Source organism: Papio anubis, chromosome 4 (genome assembly GCF_008728515.1).
Source record: "Papio anubis isolate 15944 chromosome 4, Panubis1.0, whole genome shotgun sequence".
In the NCBI taxonomy this organism is placed as follows: Eukaryota; Metazoa; Chordata; class Mammalia; order Primates; family Cercopithecidae; genus Papio; species Papio anubis.
In genome coordinates this window covers 67,213,995-67,238,057 of record NC_044979.1, presented here as the reverse complement: position 1 = coordinate 67,238,057, position 24,063 = coordinate 67,213,995, and the positions used below count along the sequence as shown (strand labels likewise).

Below are 24,063 nucleotides of genomic sequence, written 5' to 3'. Positions count from 1 at the left end.
GTGGTGGCGGGCGATTGTAATCCCAGCTACTCAAGAGGCTGAGGCAGGAGAATAGCTTGAACCTGGGAGGCAGAGGTTTCAGTGAGCCGAGATCATGCCACTGAACCCCAGCTTGGGCGACAGAGAGACTCCACCTCAAAATAATAATAATAATAATAATAATAATGTTTAACATTTCCACTTCAGAAGACAACTCTTAATATGTTCATAATTATAAATCATCTAGTTGTTATGTTAGCATTCTAAATTTAAACATTAAGTAAGACTGTTTCTTGATCACCCCAAAACCTTTAGGCAAACAGTCCTGCTATGAGAGAAGTCTAATCTTGCCAAAAAGCATCAATTGAATTATATTTATCTTAATAATTCTTATGTATACTTAAAATGTTGGAGGAAAAAACCATTTAACCAACTCTTAACTTTAGTGTTGAAGGAGGCATTTCCCCAATGCTTTGTTGGCATCTGGGCTGTCTCTTATTAAATTGTTACTTTACTGTTTTAAGAAATACTGTATAATGTGTACCAAGTAACACTGACAGATGCAGGAATATCACCAAAATAATAATAATATAAAAGCAAACTAAGAAAGGTTTGGAAAAAAGATGGGAAGTTCACAAGCAGAAAATAAAGTGGCTAAAATAGGTGAGAGAAAAAATAAATGGGGAAGGGGAGGGCATTCTGCTTAAAGTAAAACATAGATCAAAAAGATATAATCTAATTATTTTTTATATTTCTCATCAATCATAATGGTGTGTGTTCATCTCAGACAAAGGAAGAGAGTAAGATTTCAGCTAAATATGGATGTTTTATGTATCTAAGTTCAGTTAATGTTTCTTATTCTATTGCTATTTGCAAACTTATCCTAAAAACTAAAATTCACTTACAATTCTCACTACAAGTCATATAGCTTCTGAGTCCTAAAGCAATTGTGCTCTAATATCAACAATAACATCAACTGAAAAAATTGGGGAAGTTTTCTTTCCTGAATATTTCAAATAAAAGGATAAATATAACCATCATTCTAATTACCTAATGTCTACGGCTATGGCTCCTTTGTTCCACAATTCTGCCCATCATAAGACACTGGCAGATTTAAACTGATGCTGTGCATATGTGGAGTTCTGCCTTCGCTATGCCCCAGAATGCAGCTTCCAGTTTCTTTTTATTACCAAGTTTGTGAACAAAAAGAAAAAAATGGGTCTGCTTCATATCTTTTTGTCAAACTTGCAAGAAAACATAGAATATAATCCTTCTCTGTACTGAAAACCTTCAGGACCCATTCTCAGGAGAGAAAATGTATCTGGTTATCAAATTCAGTCACAAAATTACTTGCCTGTCCTCTCCAGGAATTGGAAAGTTACGCCCAGTTTGGCACTTCTGAGCCATTATAACAGTATTAGGAATCTGACAACTGGCTATTATACTTATTATGTCTTGCATTTAGTGTCAAAGCAAAAGTTTACATTCACCAACATTTTCACCACCTCAACCAGTATGTGTGAGCCTCACTCATGTCAATGAATGCTGCCCTCCTCTTTGAGAAGAACTACATTCACCTCTTTCATTCAAAGATCAGAGAAACACAGTCTTCCAAGACCACATGCTAGTAACTTCCCGTCACCATAATGCTTTACAAATTACAAAGAACTTTACTTGATTTCAGAGTTGAGGAAAGTTTGATTTTCCAATACCACATACTAGTAGATTTCTGATTCCTTGTGGATTGGTCTCCCTACCATGGAACCTCAAAGAAAAACCTAATTTAAAAGCAATAACAATTCAAAATTCTTAATTTTACTTCCTGGTATATTTTGGACTTGGGAAGATATTTACTTTAATGTCTATTGATATTTTTATAAGATTGAACATTTTTTAATGCATGCTTTGGTCTGCTGGCCTTACCACTTCGTCTATAATCACTAGCATGTATTCTCGAAAAGGAAAATCATTTAGAAAACACTTACACATTCACAACTTCCTATCTAAAGTCTATTCTTTGCTATTTCTCCACTTCGAGACCTACTGTACAAACCTGATATTCATTAGTTATGGGCAAGGACAAAAAAGGGTTGTGTTGACATATATCAAAATATATAAAATAAATATCCACTGAAGATATGACAACTCTCAAAATATGACTGACTAGATTCCAAAAGAGTAGCCAGATCAATGAAATGATGACTCAGTAACACCAGAAGACATGAAATTATATCAGGCACATAAAGGAGATTCTTCATGTGAAAATGTTCTTAACTATATCTCTCTACATATTGAGTTAGCACAAGAAATTTGTGCATACTTTTCAATATTAATCATTTTTCTAAAGTGTAGGCAATTCCCTTATTCTGGACAGAATCCCTAATAAGAACATATCTTAGACCACTGTGCTAGTTTTGCTTATGTTACGTATGAGACATTTCACTTTTGTTTTCATATATTCAGCAATATTAAATTACATTATAGCCTTAGTTCCTGTGGAAATGAAGCTGAATCATTAACTTTTTAATCTTATTTGCCTAATTCTATTTTCCACTAAAGAAACTCAGCAAACTTAGATTTCTAATGCGATCAGTCAACCTCTACTCAACAGAAAGCCTAAACGGCAGCTCCTGCTCTACTCAAGCGCTTTTGGACACAAGAGTTTAAAACATGTCACGAAGAAATCTGGTTGTTCTTAAATTGTAATTTTGTCCCAGTTTTACTTTTTCCAGTAATGATGAGTTAGTCACTCTAGGGAAAGGTCAATATTTTCTATTGTCTACACAAACTGACCAGGATTTCAAATGGTAACCCATGGGCACCATGTATTTATACAGATTCTACAGATACTTACGGTTAAAGCCTTATGGGAATTTTAATTTATTTAAAAAAGAGTAAAGTTAAATTTTTGATTTGTGAAAAAAAATGAAAGTTGTGATGGAGCATGACAAATTACCACATTTATACACCTTATTCATAACCTGTCACAAGCATGCAACTCAACAATGGAAAAGGTTAAGTAAATAGGAATCTGCATAAATACCATGAGTATAGAACAATATCATGTGTAAGACCTGGTCTAGGTTATCAGTTTCCAGGATAATATTTTAATATTTTATATCAATAGCTAACAGCACTAGTAACTTTTTAAGTGAAAAGTGAAGAGTGAATTTCAATATTATGTGCTAATTTAGATTCAGATAAAATAGGTAATTGTTATAGAAAAACATGAATGTTTTGTATCTGTTTTTATGCTGTTGGTTAAGCACAGATTTTTAAGGTTATGCTATAAGGGTGTCTGACTTTCTCAAGAATATAGACATTTTTATTATTCCAACTATGCAAATTCTTTCTTTAACTAAATGTGCAGTTACCTAATCAATACAAAAAAATTCCTTATGCAGAGATAAACAGGCTTAACAAATGCTAGAACATTCCCAACAGCAACACTGCCCAAATAAACTTTGTCACTTATGAATGGATATTATTAATATAAAAATAGTGACAAATTCCCTCAGAAAGTATTAGGCAATAAGAGTGTTACAAACATGAAGAAAAGCTAACATTAATGTAAACAAATGGGACACCTTACCATAGAGGAAGTATGTTTTGGATGGAAAAAATCAATTTCTATATATATTACTATTAAAAAATAAGCAAGACTCTCCACTAATTGTTGTATTGTTGGATAAAAGAACCATTAAAATTAAATGACAGATCTATTTTAAATTACTATATTTCATGGCACCATCATTAAAATTATCTCAAGATAATGAAAAATCAAGATTAGTGTATGATCATTATAGCATAAAAACAAAGTGAACTTAATTATAATTGCATGTATGAATTCCAGCAATGCTAATCTGAGTCAAACCTTTCAGTTTTACGTTCACATTATTTTTATTACATACCTCTGTTCTCGATAGTTTCTTTTCATGGACAAGAAGAGAAAGAGGAAGAAACACAGAGTTAGTTACCTCTGGATGGACATCAAGAGGGAGCTCTAAACATAAAAGCTCTAGCTTTCATTGAAAAGTCTTCACTAGAGGATTCTGAATTACAGAATTAAAATGGGAATGCACACACAAAAATGTCACTTCATCATTAGGAGAAGCGACAAAGAGTCAGTGATAATATTGTCAAACAACTGTCCATTTTTAAAAACATAAATATGCTGCAGTCATTAAAGAGTAACTGTTTTCTCAACATCAATCGCTGCTGTAAAGTAAATCTTATTTCAAATACAGGTCTTCAAACATACATTAACTTAAATAATGAAATTAATGAATCATTACTTATATAAATAACTGTATTTTCACAGAAATAAAATTGTAATTCATTCCTAATGGGATATAAACCCCAAACTATAGTTATTCTTAAGAATTTCAAATAGGGGAATATAAATGAATACCAGAATATTTTATTTCATCAGGTATGACAAATAGGAGTGAGTTAATTGATGACTGTTAAGGATCTCCTAAGTGATTACTACTTACTCGCTGAAGTTTCACATTGGAAATACTTGTTCAGTGTTTAGTCTCTGTGTTTATTTAACCATAAGCTAAAATCAACTTAAATGAGTTTCCAACTAAGTGGATCTTATTTAAAAATTGCTCTAAAGGGTGTGGTAGTACAGTACCAGTGACTTTTCAGGGGTTCATTGCTAACTTTCTATCTTGACATAATTGTTAGTATTTTGGAGACACGTTAGAAAGGTCATGCAACTGAGTAGTTTTGGGCTGCTTCCTCTAAGAACAAGGATAACGTTTTCACATGGATTTCATTGGTAACATCTTTACTTGCCAGTCTATTTCATCCACATTATACATATCATGTTTGATAACACACACACGACGGCAAAGGTGCCAATTCGTTATTATTTTTGATTCTGGAAACTATCAGATGGGTGAAAAATAAACCTGGTATCTTTCTATTCAACATGTTTTACTTTTTATTCTTTCAATCTGATTTCCTGAGCCATATGGTTCCAAATGAGCATTCTACTTTTTTTTCATTCCTGCTATTCTCCACCCCAAGGCTTGGAGAACGGGTAGAAAGTTTAACTGGACAAACTAATGAGAAAATGAGTTCTCAGGTTCTAAATCTGGTTTTAAATTTCAAATAGAATAAGTAAAACATCATATTCATGAATTTAATTCCTCTTTTAAAATATCTACATTCCCACTATATTCCTAAACATATTCTGAATAATTTTAGAAACATTAAAACTTTAGCTACTTGGACTAATTATTTATAAAGAGGATACTGTAATATACACAAGTTTTGTCTTTTTCCTTAAGCTAAAACCAACTTAAATGAGTTTCCAACTATGTGGATCATATATGCAGGAATGAACAAATCTCAAAAGAATGCCATAAAAATAAGAAATCACATGCAGAAAAAGGTGATTTTCATTCTAATCAATAAAGGCAAATAGACATATAATTTAATAAGTAATATGAGTGTTTAGGTTTCTAAAAGGTAGGTTTTTCCAAGATTGTAAAAATGAAATATCCACTTCCACCACTAGGTGGCAGAAAATCACACACTACAGAATGAACAATTTTTTCTTTCCATTTTCACATAGCCAAATGAAAGCACTGAGCTACTTCAAAACAATAATGCTTGTGATGACAGTTGCTACTTAAATCGTGCATTAAGTTGGAGAAATAGTGTGATTCCAGCACACAGCTAATTTGCTTGTGGTGTGAGGAGAAATCAAATGATAAACAGAAAAGCCTTCCTATCAGATATATGATTTTGTAACTCCAAATGTTATGCTGAGGTGAAATATATCCAGTAACCTGCATACCAAAGAGGCCCATAGGTTTTAAGCATCAGCTATGAACTTATTATTATCACCTAACACTGTCTTAAATTAACTGCACCAAAAGTAACATCTTTATACGGGTATATGGCAATTGCTTGTGAGGTCAAAACCATGAAAGAGTTTATTTAGCTGAAAAGGGAGATCAGTTAGTTTACTGCCAGGATAAGCTTTGTATGCTACAAGCATTAATAATACAAGAATTTGTGGAAGACCACACAGTACAGGGCTAGGTGCTCATTTAATCAGGAAAGAGCTTACTATTATGCTGTGCTCTCCTTCACTATGATATGCCATGTCAACCATGTTATGCCAAACTGTATTATGCTCTCCAAGCTACTCGTTAATATACAGTCTTCCACAAATGCCTGTAATATTAATGCTTGCAGCATACAAAGCTTATCCTGCCAGTAAACTAACTGCTCTCCCTTTTTAGCCAAAGAAACTCTTTCATGGTTTTGACCTCACAAGCAATTACCACGTACACTATAAAGGTGTTTCCTTTAGTGCAACTGGTTTAAGACCTTGTTAAGTGATAATAATCATAGCAAACAATTACCTAGTGCTTACTGTGGGCCAGGTACTACTTTGAATGTTTGACATATATTAACTCAAGGAACAAAGGTGAGTCCATCAAAAGGCGTGGGGCAAAAGTCTAAACTTTTGATTCTAATTCCCAAAACTTTGAGTTACCTAAGTTTGATCCATGAGGAAAAATGTGCTATGAAATCAGGTAATGCCCAGAATGCCTAGCACAAGCTGCAGGCCTTCCAAATGGAGAAAAGCCCCAGGCCTGTGGACTGGAACATCATCAAGGATCAGCAGAATATGATTTTAAGTTGAAATATTAAAGAAAATTTAAGGTTCATCACATTTAAGTTCTAACTTATTAAACTTAAATTAGCTATTTGAATACAAAGAAACTTTTCACATCATGGGATTAAAGCACTTAAAAAGGAAATTGAATATTCTGGTTTCTTTTCAGATTGTATAAATCATAAAAAGAAAATTGAACACATTAAATAGAAAAGTTTACAATGTTTGAAGGCATTTACTGAGCAAAATGTTTAAGGCTATCAAATTCTCTTCAAAAGTTACAACTTAGAAGCTTTTAAAAATTTAGACTGACTTTAATTCACTTCAAGGATTTTAAAATAATACTCAGTCCTTTTACAATAGAAGGAAGTTGTCTCGAAATCTAAAAAAATGATGTTATTATCACTTCTCACCATGCCAAGAATAAGCATTGACTGGCTGCTGAGCCAAGCTGATTTTCATTGCAAGTATATTCAACCAATGATACAAAACTTTCTAGATGTTTTCATGTAATCAAAATGTTTAGAAGTATATTTCGATAGTAACAAGACTGAGACATTTCACTTACTTATAACCCCACGCAGTTATTCCTAATATGAGGGCCAGCACTAAAATGGTGCCAGCAATTATGCCTATTATGATATTGGTGCCAGCAACACCTGAGAGGAAAAAAAAGAAAGAAGGAAGATCAGTGGTATAAAATTCTTTCAGAAACTTTATTGCTCAGTTTTGTAATCATCACACTAACAAGACTGTTTTCAAAAATGGGTATTTTTCAAAGGAAAGAAAAAATCAACCATAATTCAGCAATCTACATCAGTTGATTTAAAAATAATGTTTGGTATATGTCCTTTTTAATTCTTGTCCAAGTGCATTTTGCACAGTTGTATTTTCCAGAAACCATGATGTCATTAAACTAAAAGAGGGAAGAGTGATGACAGTTAGGGAGGAACAGGGAGAAAACCTGTGTTCCTTTTGATCCTTATCTCTTTCTCAGAAATTCTAGAAATGTTATTGTGCATATCACTCCACTTTGACAACTAATGCAAGGTCCTTATTGCTCTCGGTTTTGTATGTGTGTTATATTTTGTTTCTCTCAAAGTGAATATAAGCTTCTTAAGGGAGAAAACATGTCCACAGACTTGTATGGTTACTGCCCAGGTAGTGTAGGTGATAAAAACACTGGACTTGTAATTCCCTGTCTGGGCAATGATGGCTATGGCATTCTAGAGAAGGAAAATCCAGAGGAACAAAAGAGTCGAGTGAGCTGGAGGACTGGAGCTGAAGTGGCAGAAGAGGGAGGCAGCACCACACTGGCAGAGAGACAGGCAGGCAGAATCCAGGGCAGGGTTGAAGCTCAGAACACAGTGATGGCATTGTTGTGCCAATATCCATTGTCAGGCAGGCTGAGATATAATCTTTAAGGGGATCATCACAGCAGAATGGCACCATGAGTCAAAGGCTTGGTCGATAAGCTCAAATGAGGGCTCCAAGGCAGAAAAGGCCGATCTGAATGAGGCCTGGCTCTGACACCAGAAGGCCTGTTTTGCTGATAATGATTTATGCCACATGGTTAACTGCAGAGCTTTCATCCAGAGCAGCTTAGATCCATCCTTGTCTGCTCCACTCTTGAGGCATCCTTTTACACATCAAAGGTCAGGAGTCATGGGCTACTTGAGAAGACTTCAATTCTCCATGATAGGAGTGGCAGTCTCTCTGTCTAGGAGCCCTCAGAATTCATGCCAGACAGCAGGGCTAGGCTATCTGAGCAGACTAGTGGAGTCCAACCTGCCAGGTCCTCTGTGGGATGCACAGATGCAGATGCCAGAGGATTTCTTGGGTCACTAGAGTTTTCTTACTCCAAGACCTAGCATGTCTGTCTTCCCTTCCTTTTTTCCAGGGACTTAATAGGGATCAATAAACTTAGATGTTAGTCTTGTTTATTTCTAAGTAATGGTATGGCTTTTGACATGTCATTGAAATCCATGTGCCTAAATATTATTGCCTTTGAATTAATTACCGGAACAAACTCCACACTACCATTGCTAAGACTGGGGACTCTAAAATCTTAATCATCCTATGATTTTCTTTATAAAAGTCATATTAGCTAAAACTGTTTAGATTATTAGAATGAACATACTCCTTTTTTCTCATCCTTTGAGAGTGAATGAACTTCAGGATTTGAGCATTATCTTGTATAAAAGAATACTCAATAATGAAATGATTAAATAGTTGAAAAGGGGACATTTGCCTCCAATGTATGAGTTCTTTCAACCATCTGCATTTGATTTCTATACCCCAGTTTGGGCCACCCTAGCTTTTAGGACTGCACCTGTTATTTCTTATCCATGTTCTTAAAGCCCCTCCAGGAACCTTGGCCAGGATTACCACCTGCAGCCAGTTCAGGCTACAGAACTGGGATTGAACAACAATGAGCTTCTATAATAAAGAATATTAAAATATTTTAAAACCAATTCTTTAATTGTTCCTTTTTATTCAGTTCAAAAATATAAAATGCTTCCTTTAATTGCATACAGTTAAGAGTTATGACTACTTTCTTCATTTGAAAGAAATGTTAGGGTTTACTGACAGCTTCAGACAAGTATAATACTCAAAAAATCTCAGAATGAAGCAGGACAAGATAAAGCTAAATCAGATAGACTAAGTTATACACAATATTACATATCATTACAATTTAATGGACATATTCAGTTTCATAAAATGGACCTCATTATTATGAGAATGTATTTCTGATTATCACAAAAATAACTCAAATAAAAGTTTTCAGAGAGCAGTTTTCTCTTTGTGTATAAAGAGTACATAATGTACCAAATTAAGTACTTACCATTGCCAGACAGAGTGATACCAGTCTTTGCATCATCATTGTGAGGGAAGTAAGTGTTGCAGTCAGAACCTATCCAGTGTCTGTTACACACACACTTCAGCTCATTACTGCAAACCTGAAATCCACAATCAAGTTAGAGTAAATGTCAACTCTCTGGTACAGAAGCATGAAAAATAAACACTAATTTCTTATTATTATATGCTTAGAATTTGGTAATTCTGAAAAATTATTAGTATGTTCTTCCTAATACTAATTATATTATTTCTCCCTCCAGTACTTCAAGCAAATGTTTCCTAGAGACCAACAACTGACCCAAAGGGAACAATGAATTTTAACAGAGAAATTCATCTACATCTATTAAAAACATCAAAGAAATTATTGTTTTGACTTTCATTAACTTAAATTTTATGAGGAAGATTTAAAAAGCTAAGTAGAAATACAATCATCTGTCAATTATCTAATACAAAGGTTTCCTTCCTTCCTTAGTAAGGGTCTTTATGCAAAAATGTTATTCATTTCTTAGGAAGCAAAATGAAATAAAAGTCTGATGAAGAGAGGAGACCTATGTTTTGCAGTGGGCTGAGAAGAAAGTTTCACAAGGCTATAACCTTGGCACTTCAACCCATGCTGTAGATACTAGCGATGTCAGGGTCAGGGGAACTAAGTACTCCCACGAATAGAGTATATAAAAAAGATTCACATAAAATTGATACCATTTTTTATATTATAGGGAAATAATCTCTCTTCATTTGTCCACTCAGGAAACAGAATATACACCTAAATCTAATTCAAAACAACTCTGAATAGAGAAGCAGGAGAGGGTTAAGTTAGGTTGAAGATCAGCAAAGTTCCTCCTGAGACAGGTTTTTACTACAGGGGTTTCTGTCTTGTCTGATCTAATTTTCAGGAACACAACATACATCCACATCCATATGTAACTATAACACAGCCTCAATAAGAGCTACACATTAACAAATATGCAGAAAGAAAAAGGTTTAGGCTTAAAAGGCCTGGATTTGATTCACCATATCACTCCTGTCTTACTAAGGGACCTTAATCAAGTCTCCTGGCTTCTTCAAGCATCAGTTGCTATATCATATGTCAGGTATCAGTGATAAAGTGACAAGAACAGACAATGATGCAAGTGTACAGTAATCATAATAAATAGCATAGATTACATTTATTGAACACTTCCCATATCCCAGTCTTGTTTTAAGTGTTTTACAAGTTAACTCATTCTTTGTACAATTCTTTAAAGTGGGCATTATTATCTCCATTTTACAGAGGAAGAAATTGAGTCATAAAGGTTAAGAAATTTGCCCTATGTTACCCAGCTAGTAAAAAGCAAAGTTGGGATTCAAACCCAGGCTGTATGATTGCAAGCCCACGCTCTTAACCACATGATATATAGTACAAAAAGAATATTTATGGCCAGGCACGGTGGCTCACGCCTGTAGTCCCAGCACTTTGGGAGGCTGAGGTGATCACGAGGTCAGGAGATCGAGACCATCCTGGCTAACACAGTGAAACCCCATCTCTACTAAAAATACAAAAAATTAGCCAGGTGTGGTGGCAGGTGCCTGTAGTCCCAGCTACTCAGGAGGCTGAGGCAGGAGAAGGGCGTGAACCTGGGAGGTGGAACTTGCAGTGAGTGGAGATCGCACCACTGCACTCCAGTCTGGGTAACAGAGGGAGACTCCGTCTCAAAAAAAAAAAAAAAAGACTATTTACTTGAATTAATTTTTCTCATATTAATTTTTTGTCACAAATACAGAGTTGAGTTGCTGTAAGTTAAAATTACGCCAAATATAATTATGCATAATTATTGTGAATACATAATTATATTATGCATAATTGTTGTAAATTATCGGGATGCTGATTTGCCATCTGATTTATTTGCACTGATTATTCTTTTACTAATTAATTAAACAAATGTTTACTAAGCACAACTATGTTTGGTCTCGTGTTTTGTTTCAGAACCTTAAGAAGGATAAGACATGGTTATTCATTAGCATGGATGATCAAGAAAAATTCCATTATTTTTTTCCTCTGATCTCCTAACATCCTCTTAAAGATTAAGAAAATAAGACTTGGAAGACTCCTTCATAGGAGCAGAGCTACTTAGTACGTGTCTGCTCTACTCTTATATGCCATGAGAATTCCTATGCTTTGGCAAGAAGTAACAATTAGTTACTTCCCTAAGTAAATTCTTGGAATATCCCTGAGGATATGTATGAAATGACCAGGGTTGAAGGCTTACAGTTCCAAAACAGGGATCCTTTATCTTAACTGAATACAACAGTGCAAGCAAAAAATCTGGAACAAAAATGAAAAGCATGCTATAGCACATGCTGAAAGAAATAGAACAAATTACTTTTTTTGGTAGTATAGGAATTCCTAATTGAAACTGACAAAACTTTATCCCTAGTAGAGGATGAATATTTAACCTGCAAACTTACCTGTACAAGATATACATTATCTGATACATAACTGAAAGAACAGAATTACAAGTCTTTCAAATGCCATTTTTGTCCTATTCATTTGTAAGAAACATTTCCCTAAGTTATTCTGTTTTTATTTCCAGGACTTATCCTCAGCTTGTACCCGCTGGTGTGGCTACAGCAGTTGATAGTCTGTTCAGATTTGTCAGTGCCCAGACTACATCGTTTTTAAATACTGTGGCCATCACATCCAATTTTTATTGTCTTTCTTAAAATACCATCATAGTTTGTTAAAATGTATCACCTAGTTCACTTGTAAAAAGTTGGCATTATATTATACAAGATCACAGTAACATAGAGAAGAAAGATGGAAGAATTTAGTTAGAAAGATTATTCTTTTCCTTATTCCCAGGCTTTCTCAGATTATACAACAGAAATATTCAAATAGCTATAATTGAATTAGTATTTACACAACTAGAAATATGAAAAATCATGTTTTCCATAATTAAGAAAAATAAATAGTTTAGGGTCCTATCTATTTCTGTGATATAAAAGAAATAAATAGACCCTGACAAGGTACTGGATACTTACTCCATTTCCTGAGCAAATAGTGCCTTCTTTACTGCTCAAGCAAGTACTAAAGTTGAAAGAAGCCACAGGAAGACACCTGTGTTCTAAGCACATCATTTGGGGACCACAAGGCGTCCCATCTTCCACATAGCCAAGATCTACATCTTCTTCAAGCTTAACATGCCCACCACTAAAACAAATTGAGAGCAAAAAATGTCTATTAATTCAAATTCATTTTGAAAACACACTCAAAAACTTAAAAGTGGGCAATATTGCTTCCTCTATCCTATTTATTACTCATTAAAGACCAGTGCATAAGCCAGTTCAAACTCAGAAAAAGCCATTGAATCTTTTGATCTAATTCCTTTTGGAGAAATTGATATAGTTTAGGATTTAAACATAATTACTGTAACTGGGGCCTGAATTGAAACAGGTTTATCATTTCACTTGGGCTACCAACCAAAAGGTAAGTAAGGCATTATTACTAGTATGTAATTTGATAAGTTGCTTGACCCAAAAAGATTGCATATGTACTAATTACATTTGAGAATGACTAAACTTTTGTAGCATCACTATTCAATATAGCAAACCTGCATATATTATTTAGAAATGTTTTTTAAAACCACGGTAAGAATTGAAAATGTATATTCATAATTTATTCATATGGGGCCATGTCAATGCTACTATAAAAGCCCCCATTTTTGTCACTTTTATTTTATGTTCAGGGGTACATGTGCAGGATTGTAATATAGGTAAACTCATGTTATGAGGGTTTGCTGTGCAGAATATTTCATCATCCAGCTACTAAGCCTAGTACTCAATAGTTATTTTCTCTCATCCATTCCTTCCTCCTCATCACATCCCTCACAAATAGGTCCCAGTGTCTGTCGCTCCCCTCTTTGTTTCCATGCGTTCTCATCATTTAGCTCCCACTTATAAGTGAGAATATGCGGTATTTGGTTTTCTGTTCCTATGTTAGTTTACTAAGGATGATGGCCTCCAGCTCCATCCATGTCCTGTGAAGGACATGATCTTGTTCTTTTTTATGGCTGTGTGGTATTCCATGGTGTATATTTATGTTCCACATTTTCTTTATCCAGTCTGCCATTGATGGGCATTTAGGCTGATTCCACGTCTTTGACATTGTGAACAGTGCTGCAGTGAACATACGTATGCCTGTGTCTTTATGGTAGAATGATTTATATTCCTTTGGGTTTATACCCAGTAATAGGATTGCTGGGTCGAATGGTATTGGTTTTTAGGCTTTGAAGAATTGTCACACTGCTTTCCACAATGATTAAACTAGTTTACACTCCCACCAAAGGTGTGTAAATGTTCCCCTTTGTCTGCAACCTCGCCAGCACGTTATTTTCTGATGTTTTAATAATAACCATTCTGACTGGTGTGAAATGGTATCCTATGGTGGTTTTTCTTTGAATTTCTCTAATGATCAGTGATATTGATCTTTTTTCATATGCTCTTTGAGCACATGTATGTCTTCTTTTGAAAAGGCCTGTTCATGTCCTTTGCCCACTTTTTAATGGAGTTGTTTTTTCTTGTAAATTTAACTTCCTTATAGATGCTGGATATTAGACCTTTGTCTAATGTACAGTTTACAAAAAAATTTTCCCATTCTGTAGGTTGTCTGTTTACTCTGTTGATAGTTACTTTTGCTGTGCAGAAGCACTTTAGTTTAATTAGATTCCATTTGTCAATTTTTGCTTGTTATGATTGCTTCTGGTGTCTTCGTAATGAAATCTTTGACTATTCTCATGTCCAAAATAGTATTGCCTAGGTTGTTTTCCAGGGTTTTTATAGTTTTGAGTTTTATATTTAAGTCTTCAATCTTGAGTTGGTTTTCGTATATGGTGTAAGAAAGGGATCCAGTTTCAATCCTCTGCATATGGCTAGCCAGTTATCCCAGCACCATTTATTGAATAGGGGGTCATTTCCCCATTACTTGTTTTTGTCAGCTTCATCGAAGATCAGATAGTTGCAGGTGTGTGACTTTATTTCTGGGCTCTCTATTCTGTTCCATTGGTCTATGTATCTGTTTTTGTACCAGTACCATGCTGTTTTGGTTACTGTAGCACTGTACTATAGTTTCAGGTTAAGCAACGTGATACCCCTAGCTTTTTAGTTCCCTGTGAATTTTAAGTTTTTTCTAGTTCTGTGAAGAATGTCATTGATAGTTTGATAGCAACAGCATTTGATCTGTAAATTGCTTTGGCAGTATGGCCATTTGAATGATATTGATTCTTCTGATTCACAAGCATGGAATATTGTTCCATTTGTTTGTGGCATCTCCAATTTCTTTGAGCAGAGTTTTTAAATTCCCATTGCAGAGATTTTTCACCTCCCTGACTAGCTGTATTCCTGAGTACTTTATTATTTTTATTGCAATTGTGAATGGAATTGCATTCCTGATTTTACCCTCAGCTTGGCTATTGTTGGTGCATGGGAATATCAGTGATTTTTGTATGCTGATTTTGTATCCTAAAACTTTGCTGAGGTTGTTTATCAGTTGGAAGAGCTTTTAGGTCGAGACTATGGGGTTTTCTAGATATAGGATCATGTCATCAGCAAAGAGCAATAGTTTGACTTTCTCTCTTCCTATTTGGATGTCCCTTATTTTTTGCTCTTGCCTAATTGCTCTGGCCAGGACTTCCAATACTATGTTGAATAGGAGTGGTGAGACAGGACATCTTTGTCCTGTATAAGTTTCCAAGGAGAATGCTTCTAGCTTTTGCCTATTCAGTATGATGTTGGCTGTGGGTTTGTCACAGATGCCTCTTATTTTGAGGTATGTTCCTTTAATACCTAGTTTATTAAAAGTTTTTTAACATGAAAGGATATTGGATTTTATCAAAACCCTTTTTTGCATCTATTGAGATAATCATGTGATTTTTGTCTTTAGTTCTGTTTGTGTGATAAATCACATTTACTGATTTGCGTATGTTGAACCAAACTTGGAACCCAGGAATAAAGCCTACATGATTACGGTGGATATGATTTTTGATGTGCTAATTGATTTGGTTTGCAAGTACTTTGTTGAGGATTTTTGAATCAATGTTCATCAAGGATACTGGGCTGAAATTTTCTTTTTTTTTTAAGAGTCTCTGCCAGGTTTTCATATGAGGATGATACTGGCCTCAGAGAATGAAATAGGGAGGAGTCGTTCCTCCTCAATTTTTTTGAATAGTTTCAGTAGGAATGGTGCCAGCTCTTCTTCATACATCTGGTAGAATTTGGCTGTGAATCTGTCTGGTCGTGCCCCCCTTTTTTTTTTTTTTTTTTTTTTGGTTGGTAGGCTATTTATTACTGGTTCAATTTTGGAGCTTGTTATTGGTCTGTTCAGGAAATAAGTTTCTTCCTGGTTCAGTCTTGGTAACATGTGCATGTGTCCAGGCATTTATCCATCTCTTCCAGATTTTCTAGTTTGTGTGCCAGAGGTGTTTGTAGTAGTCTCTGATTATTGTTTGTATTTCTGTGGGGTCATTGGTAACATCCCCTTTGTCATTTCTGATGTATTTATTTGGATCTTCTCTCTTTTCTTCTTTATTAGTCTATCTAGTGACCTATCTTATTAATTTTTTTCAAAAAATAAACTCCTACATTTGTTTATATTTTACCTGGATTTTCATGTCTCAGTCTCTTTCAGGTCAGCTCTGATTTTGGTTATTTCTTGTCTTCTGCTAGCTTTGGGGTTGGTTTGTTCTTGCTTTTCTAGTTCTTTTGTAGTTGTAATGTTAAGTTGTTAATTTGAGAACTTTCTAACTTTTTGATGAGGGCATTTAGGGCTATAAATTGCCCTCTTAACACTGCCTTAGCTGTGACACAGAGATTCTGGTATTTTGTATCTTTTTTCTCATTAGTTTCAAAGAACTTCTTGATTTCTGCCTTAATTTCATTATTTACCTAAAAGTCATTTCAGGACCAGGTTGCTTAATTTCCACATAATTGCATGGTTTTGAAAACATTTTTAAGTCTTGATTTCTATTTGTATTGTGCTGTGGTCTAAGAGTGGGTTTGGTATGATTTCAGTTCTCTAGCTAGCATTTGCTGAGGATTGTTTTATGTCCAATTGTGTGGTCAATTTTAGAGTATGGGCCATGTGATGATTAGAAGAATATAGACTATGTTGTTTTTACGTGGAGAGTTCTGTAGAGGTCTATCAGATCCATTTGGTCCAACACTGACTTCAGGTCTTGAATATCTTTGTTAATTTTCCGCCTTGATGATCTATCTAATACTATCAGCGAAGTGTTGAGGTCTCCTGCTGTTATTGTGTGGGAGTTTAAGTCTCTTTGTAGGTCTCTAAGAACTTGCTTGATGAAGCTGGGTGCCCCTGTGTTGGGTGCATATATATTTATAATAGTTAGCTCTTCTTGTTGAATTAAACCTTCTACCATTACATAATGCCCTTCTTTGTCTTTCTGTATCTTTGTTGGCTTAAAGTCTGTTTTGTCTGAAATTAGGATTGCAACCCTGCTTTTTTTCTGATTTCCATTTGCTTGGTAGATTTTCCCCCATCCTTTCATTTTGAGTCTATAGGTGTCACTGCATATGAGATGGCTCTCTTGAAGACAGCATACCATGGGGTCTTATTTTTCTCCAGCTTGTCACTCTGGTACCTTTCAAATGGGGGTATTTAGCCCATTTACATTCAATACCCATTCACTTCATTTATTTTTATCAAAATTACATATGCACATAGTTTAAAGAATCAACAGATAAATTGTTTTTAAACACAATAAAGCAGTTCTCTGCCTCTCTAGACATTCTTCCAGATACTCCTCCTAGGAGAAAACCATTTTCTATTCTTAATTCATTTTTTTGTTATTTATGAAAGTCTCCTGGAGTTTCTGGCCTGCTCTTGTCTGTGCTGATTGTCTACATGTGTCAGTTTCATAGCACTGTAAATCTTGACTTTCACCTCACTATCAACTTGGGGATTGCCCGGTCTCTGTTTGTGGAATCTTGTTTCCTGTATTCCCTATCTTTCTCTTTCTTGGTTTTTTAACATGAAAGGATATTGGATTTTATCAAAACCCTTTTTTGCATCTATTCAGATAAATTGGTAGAGTGCAATTTCTAGTACTTTCCTGAGAAATCTGTAGCATAACTAAACATGTCTTTATTATCTATCCTCACACTTGTTTGATATTTTGCCAGAGTACAAAATTCTATTTTGGAAATAATTTTCTCTATTGTCTTCTGACTCCCAGGGCTCCTGGTGCTAAATCCTAAACCATTTTAATTCTTAAGTTTTCAATTTTTTTCTCTTCTCTGGAAACTTTCAGAATTCTTTACTTTGTCCTAAGGTTCTAAAATTTCACAATGATATGTTTAGATGTACCTCTAATTTCACTCATTGTATTCAGCACTTGGTGAGCCTGTTAATATGGAAACTCAAGTCCTTTATTTCTAGACAATTCTCTTGACTTATTCATTGAAAATTTCCTCCCTGCTGTTTCCTCTGTTATTACTGCTATTCTAATGTGTAAGTTTTTCTCTATGGTCCATTTCTTTGCCTTTTTACCCTACTTTATGGAAGATAATTTCAACTACTAAATTTTTTCTTTCTGAACGTTCCCTGTTTAAAAAAAAGCACCCTATTTTCTTGTTTCGTGATAGAAATCTCTTATCTCTCATAAATACTGATAAGTGGTTTTGTGTTCTTCCCCTTCATTGTCTCATTGTTTTTGCCTTTTTTTTTTTTTTTTCCATGTTACAGACTTTTTTTCACGTCTCTGATAACCTGCTCATATTTGAGTCAGGAGACCGAATAGATGATTGGAAATTTGAACTACTGATGTTGGACTACTTCCATACAACCCTTATATAAATATTGTTTGCTGTCCTCCAGCTTAGAAACCTCCTCTTTTATTCTCTATGGAGTATCAAGCTCCAATCTTCCATGGGATGGTGGGAAATCCACAGTGTAGCTGAGTTGGGGAAGTAATCTGAGTATCTAACTGCTTTTTAAACAGCCTTTCATCTATTTTCTGTATTTCAGCCCCTTCCCTCCACTCCTTCCCTCCCTCTTCCTAAAGTAGATGATGCTGCCAATTTCTGAGCCTGTGGGGAAGTAAGAGTATATCTTGGATTGATTCTCAGTTTTCCTCATTACTGACTTAGGAATTCAGCTTTCTCAGCTTTGATAAGTCATGTGCCACACATCCATCTGCTTTATACATAACAAAATATTGTTGCGATTGTCTCGTCTCTCTTTCTATGCCCCCTGTGGATATATGAACTCTAAAAAAAGATCCATTTGTTATCTTATTAGTGGGATTTCATAAGGGAGCAAAAGTAGATGCATATATTTAATACACTGATTTACCCAGAAGTCCTCATTCATTTTCCAAACTCTGTAAGACTTTACTGACCAATCTAAACTTAACTCTAGTAATCACATAATATTCTTCATTCAACTACTTTTTGTCTTCTTTTTATCTCTTCTCTGTTAGGATTTACTCAATTGCCTCTATAGACTAGATTATATTTCGACTTACTAACATGTACGTTAATTGAAAATGGAAGGAATCCTAAACTGCATTCCTGAGAAATAAGATGACTCAGGTTCTTACAGAATGGTTAGATAATTACCTGCAGTTTAATGTTCTTCCTTGCTGCACAACTAAAGTAGATGTGATTTCACCATCGAGTTCTCCAAGCCTTGGGATATTGCCAATATTGGTACACAAAAGGTAACCACAAAGCACATCCCTGTATCAAAAGATTACCAATTACTTCTTTTCCCAAAGATATAGCAAACCATGTATAGTTAGAATAATCTCCTCTCATTTTAGCATTTGGTTTTCATCAAGTATATTATCTACACATATGCTAAACAAAATAAAATAAGTCCTAATAGTGTGCCACCTGCTCTAAAAAGTGTCTTCTCTGAAACTCTTATTAATGTACCAAAATCTCAATTGTTTTCTAGCTTTTTCTTTACTGTCTATTAGTTCAAGTATCTAGTGGTGTGATCATGGCTCACTGCAGCCTCAAATTTCTGATTCAAGTGATACTCCTGCCTCAGCCTCCCAGGTAGCTGGGACTACAGGTATATGCTACCAGACCCAACTAACTTTTAAATTTTTCACAGAGACAGGGTCTCACACTATGTTGCCCAGGCTGGCCTTGAATTCCTGACCCCAAGCAACCTCCCTCCTCACCCTCCCAAAGCACTGGGATTATAAGCATGAGACGTTGTGTCCAGCCAATTTTTTTTAAAGCTTGGTAACTGAATGATATTTGGATGAGCATTCTTTTGGAATACACATGTTTTTTCAACCTGTTGCCCTAGAATTAAAGAAGAAATTATAGACTCCATTTAGTTTATAGATGCCAACTACAAAGGCTCATTATCCCTTCTTCAATATATTTCACTACTTCCCCAACTACTACACATGATTCTAATTTAACTTATAAAATATCTTTATTGTTGTTAATACTATCTTACGTATTATTTATATCCAAGACATTTTAATTATTAGTAGAGATAACAATAAACATATTTTTAAAATATCTTGTGAAGAGTAATTAGTAAGTCAGCAAGATTATATACAAAAATATCAGACTTTACCAGATGGAGAAAAAAGAAAAATTAGAACCTATATTTTTCACCAACATAGAAAAGAACGTACTATCATTCTTTAAAAATGCTTTTTAAAATTATGTCATCATTTTACAGTATCTATCATAAACAAAAATGCTTTCTCAACAGAGAAGAAATATTCATTTAAAACTTTTTTGAATGTCATTTATGTATATGAACCTATGTAATGTAGAATATATAAAGAAAATTAGATATAATCTTCATTCACAAGAAAATTATACTCTAGATGAGAAGATAAATCATACACATAAACAACTTATAAAATAAAATTAGGGACAAATAAGTACAAAGGGCTGTGGGAGTTCAAAGAAGAGAGAGATTATTTATTTCTAGAGTAAATCAGAAAGAAATTTATATATAGAAAGTGTTTTGCAAGCTGGGCTTTGAAGAATAGATATATTTTTGGTTGATGATGGTATGAATTAAAGGGTGCTTCTGGAGGATTATAGAGGATAAAAATAGGCATAGAGGTAGGGACATATTAGGAATGGTAAGGTTTGCTAGATTTGGAAGAATATAAATGAAATGACAAAAAGTGTAGGTTGGGGACAATTGTGGAATAGGTACAGTGCCAAGCTGAGGTTCCATTTAATTTGTTAACAAGACTATGACATTCAGCAAAGTGGTGAAGGGAGAGTTCTGAAATCATATTCTCCAAATTCTAATTCTGCTTATTATTACATTCCATATACATGCCTTTCGGCAAATTAACTGTGTCTCAGTTTCCTCCTCCATAAAATGGTAGGACTGCCATAAAGATTAAATGGCATAGCTTATGTAAAGTGTGATACAGTGCTTAGTACACAGTGTTCACTCAATCAGTGCTGGGTACTGTTCTCACTATTAATTAGTCATGTGGAACCAGTGAACTTTCAACAAATAACTGGCAGTAAAAAAGATCCAAAAGATTATTCTGAGAGTAGTACACTAGGGAATGCTGGCACAGAAAACTGTTAAAAGAATTTTGTAATAGTTGAAGGATTAATATAGGTCTTAGTTCAGGTAATGGCAATAGGAATGTAAGTGAATACATGAATTAAAGACAAATGGTGGCAAAGCAAAGGGAAGAATGAATGTAATTTGGCATTTGGACGTGTAGAGGGAAGGATCACTTTAAGCCTTCTAGACAGAAGGACAGTGAAATATTGAGACCTTTGGCAAAAAGGGGGTGGTTTGGGAAAGTTAGAGCCAGTTAATTCAATTCAATAGCACTCAGTGCATATTCTGGTGGCTTTAAGTTCTGTTGCTTTTGGGATGCTAAACGGTGTCTTCTAGGTAAGAAAATCCTGAGGTGGCTGCAAGCATGACCTAGCCTTAGGAAAGAGGTGAGAACATACGTCAAGATTTGGAAGCCCTCTGCATAGGTGATGCTGGAACACTGGGAAGAGATGAGGTTAAGGAGGCAAGAGCACACTTTGTGTGATGCAGAAAACAGAAACTTCCCATTCACTCAAAAAAGTACACTTGTAATTGACCAGGGGATGAATTCTGGGCTGACTTCTCCACCTCACCGTTTGTTGCACTGTATCCATGTATCTTTGTCTTTCCCACAGTTACCCTTCTCCGTCCCTTCGATATTCAGTTTCTCATAGCAATATTTGTCTGATGCTGTCACCTCTAAAGCAGAAAAAAATTTTCTATCAGTGATGGAAGTAACATTTGGCTGCTCAAAATCTTTGCAGAAAAGAAAAATTGTAATATAAGGACTTTTCAAGACTACAGTGTTATCAATTCCAAAAATGTTACCAATGGTTCACAATTTTACCATGGATCATATATATCCACGACTCAGGTTTTCATTAAAGCTCATTTGAAATTTAGAAAGCAAATATATTTAGATCTCTGTTGGGACTCAGGCTGTAGGCTACAAAAATCAACATTCCTTAGAATTTGGCTAACAATTCGGGCAGATCATGAGGTGGGGAGATCGAGACCATCCTGGCCAACATAGTGAAACTCCGTCTCTACTAAAATACAAAAAAATTAGCCAGGTGTGGTGGCATGTGCCTGTAGTCCCAGCTACTTGGGAGGCTGAGGCAGGGAAATCGCTTGAACCCGGGAGGCAGAGGGTGCAGTGAGCTGAGATCACGCCACTGCACTCCAGCCTGGAAACAGAGCAAGACTCCATCTCAAACAACAACAAAAAAATAATTTGGCCAATAATTAGGGAAGGCAATAACAAATAGTTCCTTGAATATATACTCCATTCTTTAATCTAAGTGCTAAATATAATACATGAATTTCTCATTCAGCATATTTTATTAATCATAAAGACAACTTTATTAAAATAGTTATATCCTATAGATTCAAGAAACAGTGGTACAATTTCTACCTTGCTCACCACTTCTTAGCAGCTATCAAAAGCAATTTTACTTCGCTTTAAGACAAGTTTGAATTCATGTTAAATCTATGGAAGTCAAATAACATTTTGAGGTACATCAGTATCTTTTTCAGGCTTTTATCTTTTCTAAAACCAGGGATGGTTGATAGAGTTATCTAAGAATTAGGACGAAATGCAAACTAATCAAAGAATAATTGTTGGTATTTTTTTATAAAAAACAACTAGTTATGTTGGTAGTTTCTTTTCCTACTTCTTGTTGTCAGCTACTATTTTTGCTCAAGTGGATAAAACAAAAATGATATCTTTTTTCAGAGTACAAACCTGCCTGACTAAATGTTTTCCCATCCCAATGTTTCCAATTGCTTAAAGAGAGCATACACTTCCCCTCCTAAAAGGATTGTGGCACTTACTTATAACAATTAAAAATTATCATCATTTTTATAGCCTTTTTTCTACTACAAATTGTCTCCTGAAACAGTTTAAAACAAAAACTGCTTCCAAAAGTTTGGGCTAGTAGTACTTCTAGAAAACAATACATTACTCAACATTTAAATAAACATTTAAATAGAGTATAATTTAAATCTAAATGTTATATATTTTCCTTTGAAAATCTGACAGACTTTAAAGGCTAAAACATTAACATTTCTTTCTCATACAGCAAAACCACTTCAGCAGAAGTTCATCTCTAACTAGGAAAGCCAACTGGAGTTTAAGAAAAATATCCAAGGAGGAAAAAAATGACTCTAGATACAATGCTGCTGTTCTAAGTTAAGGACGTCCTGTCCAGGGTCCATGTCCATCCCACATGGTTGTGTAAGCTTTAGCTTCAGGGCACTCAGCTGAAAAGAGTATACATGGAGCTGAAATCCAGGTTTGCTCTAATCTCCAAGCTGTGCACCCTGGCATGGGCTTCATCTGCCTGGCAGCAAAGGCACTTTCTGTCTCGTCCACAGGCACTGCCAACTAGCAAGATGTGTGGGGCTGTCTTCTCAAGGGGGTGCCTTACTCTAATTTCCAGAAACATGTCCCTGCTAAAACCTGTGGTAGCTTTGAGAATCCCCCAGTCATAAAGTGGTCAAAAATTTACTTCCAGCACACATGTCCTTGAGAAGTCTGCCTGATATCATGCTTTAACAATGATCCAGCCACACTATTTACTTACTTTGCCCCCAGATGTATTTGCATTGTCTATCCCTGGTTTTGCATCTTCCTCCAAAGCATATTCCCTAAAACAGAAAAGCAAATACCCATTAGCGATGCAATATCTGCTTATGTCAGATAACTGAAAAAGAAACTAATAATAGATAAATAGTAGAAAGGCCTTTTATCTTCAGAACTGATTATAAACATTTAAATTGATCTTCCTATTTTGATAAGATTTCAGTATTCCTTCTACGCTGGTACATGTGAAAAATATAGGTAAAAATGAAGTGACCTACCTGAACACCATCACACGAATATCCATCCATTTTATGAATATTAGGGGCACACTAGGAAAAGCAGAACAACTATGAACGAAATGCGGTGCAAAATATAAGGCTGAGCTAAACCCTTTAATGTTTTCATTTTTAAAAACATATTTATTAATATGGCTAGTCCCTTATACCATCTATAAAA

General features: G+C 35.0%; 1 protein-coding gene across 18 annotated transcripts in view; it reads right to left on the bottom strand.

The window, feature by feature from the left end:
- ADAM22 (ADAM metallopeptidase domain 22) overlaps positions 1 to 24,063 on the bottom strand; it is a 246,479-nt gene that overhangs the window by 26,574 nt on the left and 195,842 nt on the right. For all 18 annotated transcript variants that reach the window (XM_021936095.2, XM_021936099.2, XM_021936098.2 and 15 more), the window contains 8 exons: positions 23,886 to 23,936; positions 23,609 to 23,672; positions 21,617 to 21,722; positions 19,091 to 19,210; positions 12,500 to 12,668; positions 9,468 to 9,582; positions 7,191 to 7,281; positions 3,891 to 3,908 (listed from right to left, as the gene is read on the bottom strand). In XM_021936095.2, the coding sequence (XP_021791787.2) occupies positions 3,891 to 3,908; positions 7,191 to 7,281; positions 9,468 to 9,582; positions 12,500 to 12,668; positions 19,091 to 19,210; positions 21,617 to 21,722; positions 23,609 to 23,672; positions 23,886 to 23,936 (734 nt within the window). The remainder of the gene's footprint in view (positions 1 to 3,890; positions 3,909 to 7,190; positions 7,282 to 9,467; positions 9,583 to 12,499; positions 12,669 to 19,090; positions 19,211 to 21,616; positions 21,723 to 23,608; positions 23,673 to 23,885; positions 23,937 to 24,063) is intronic.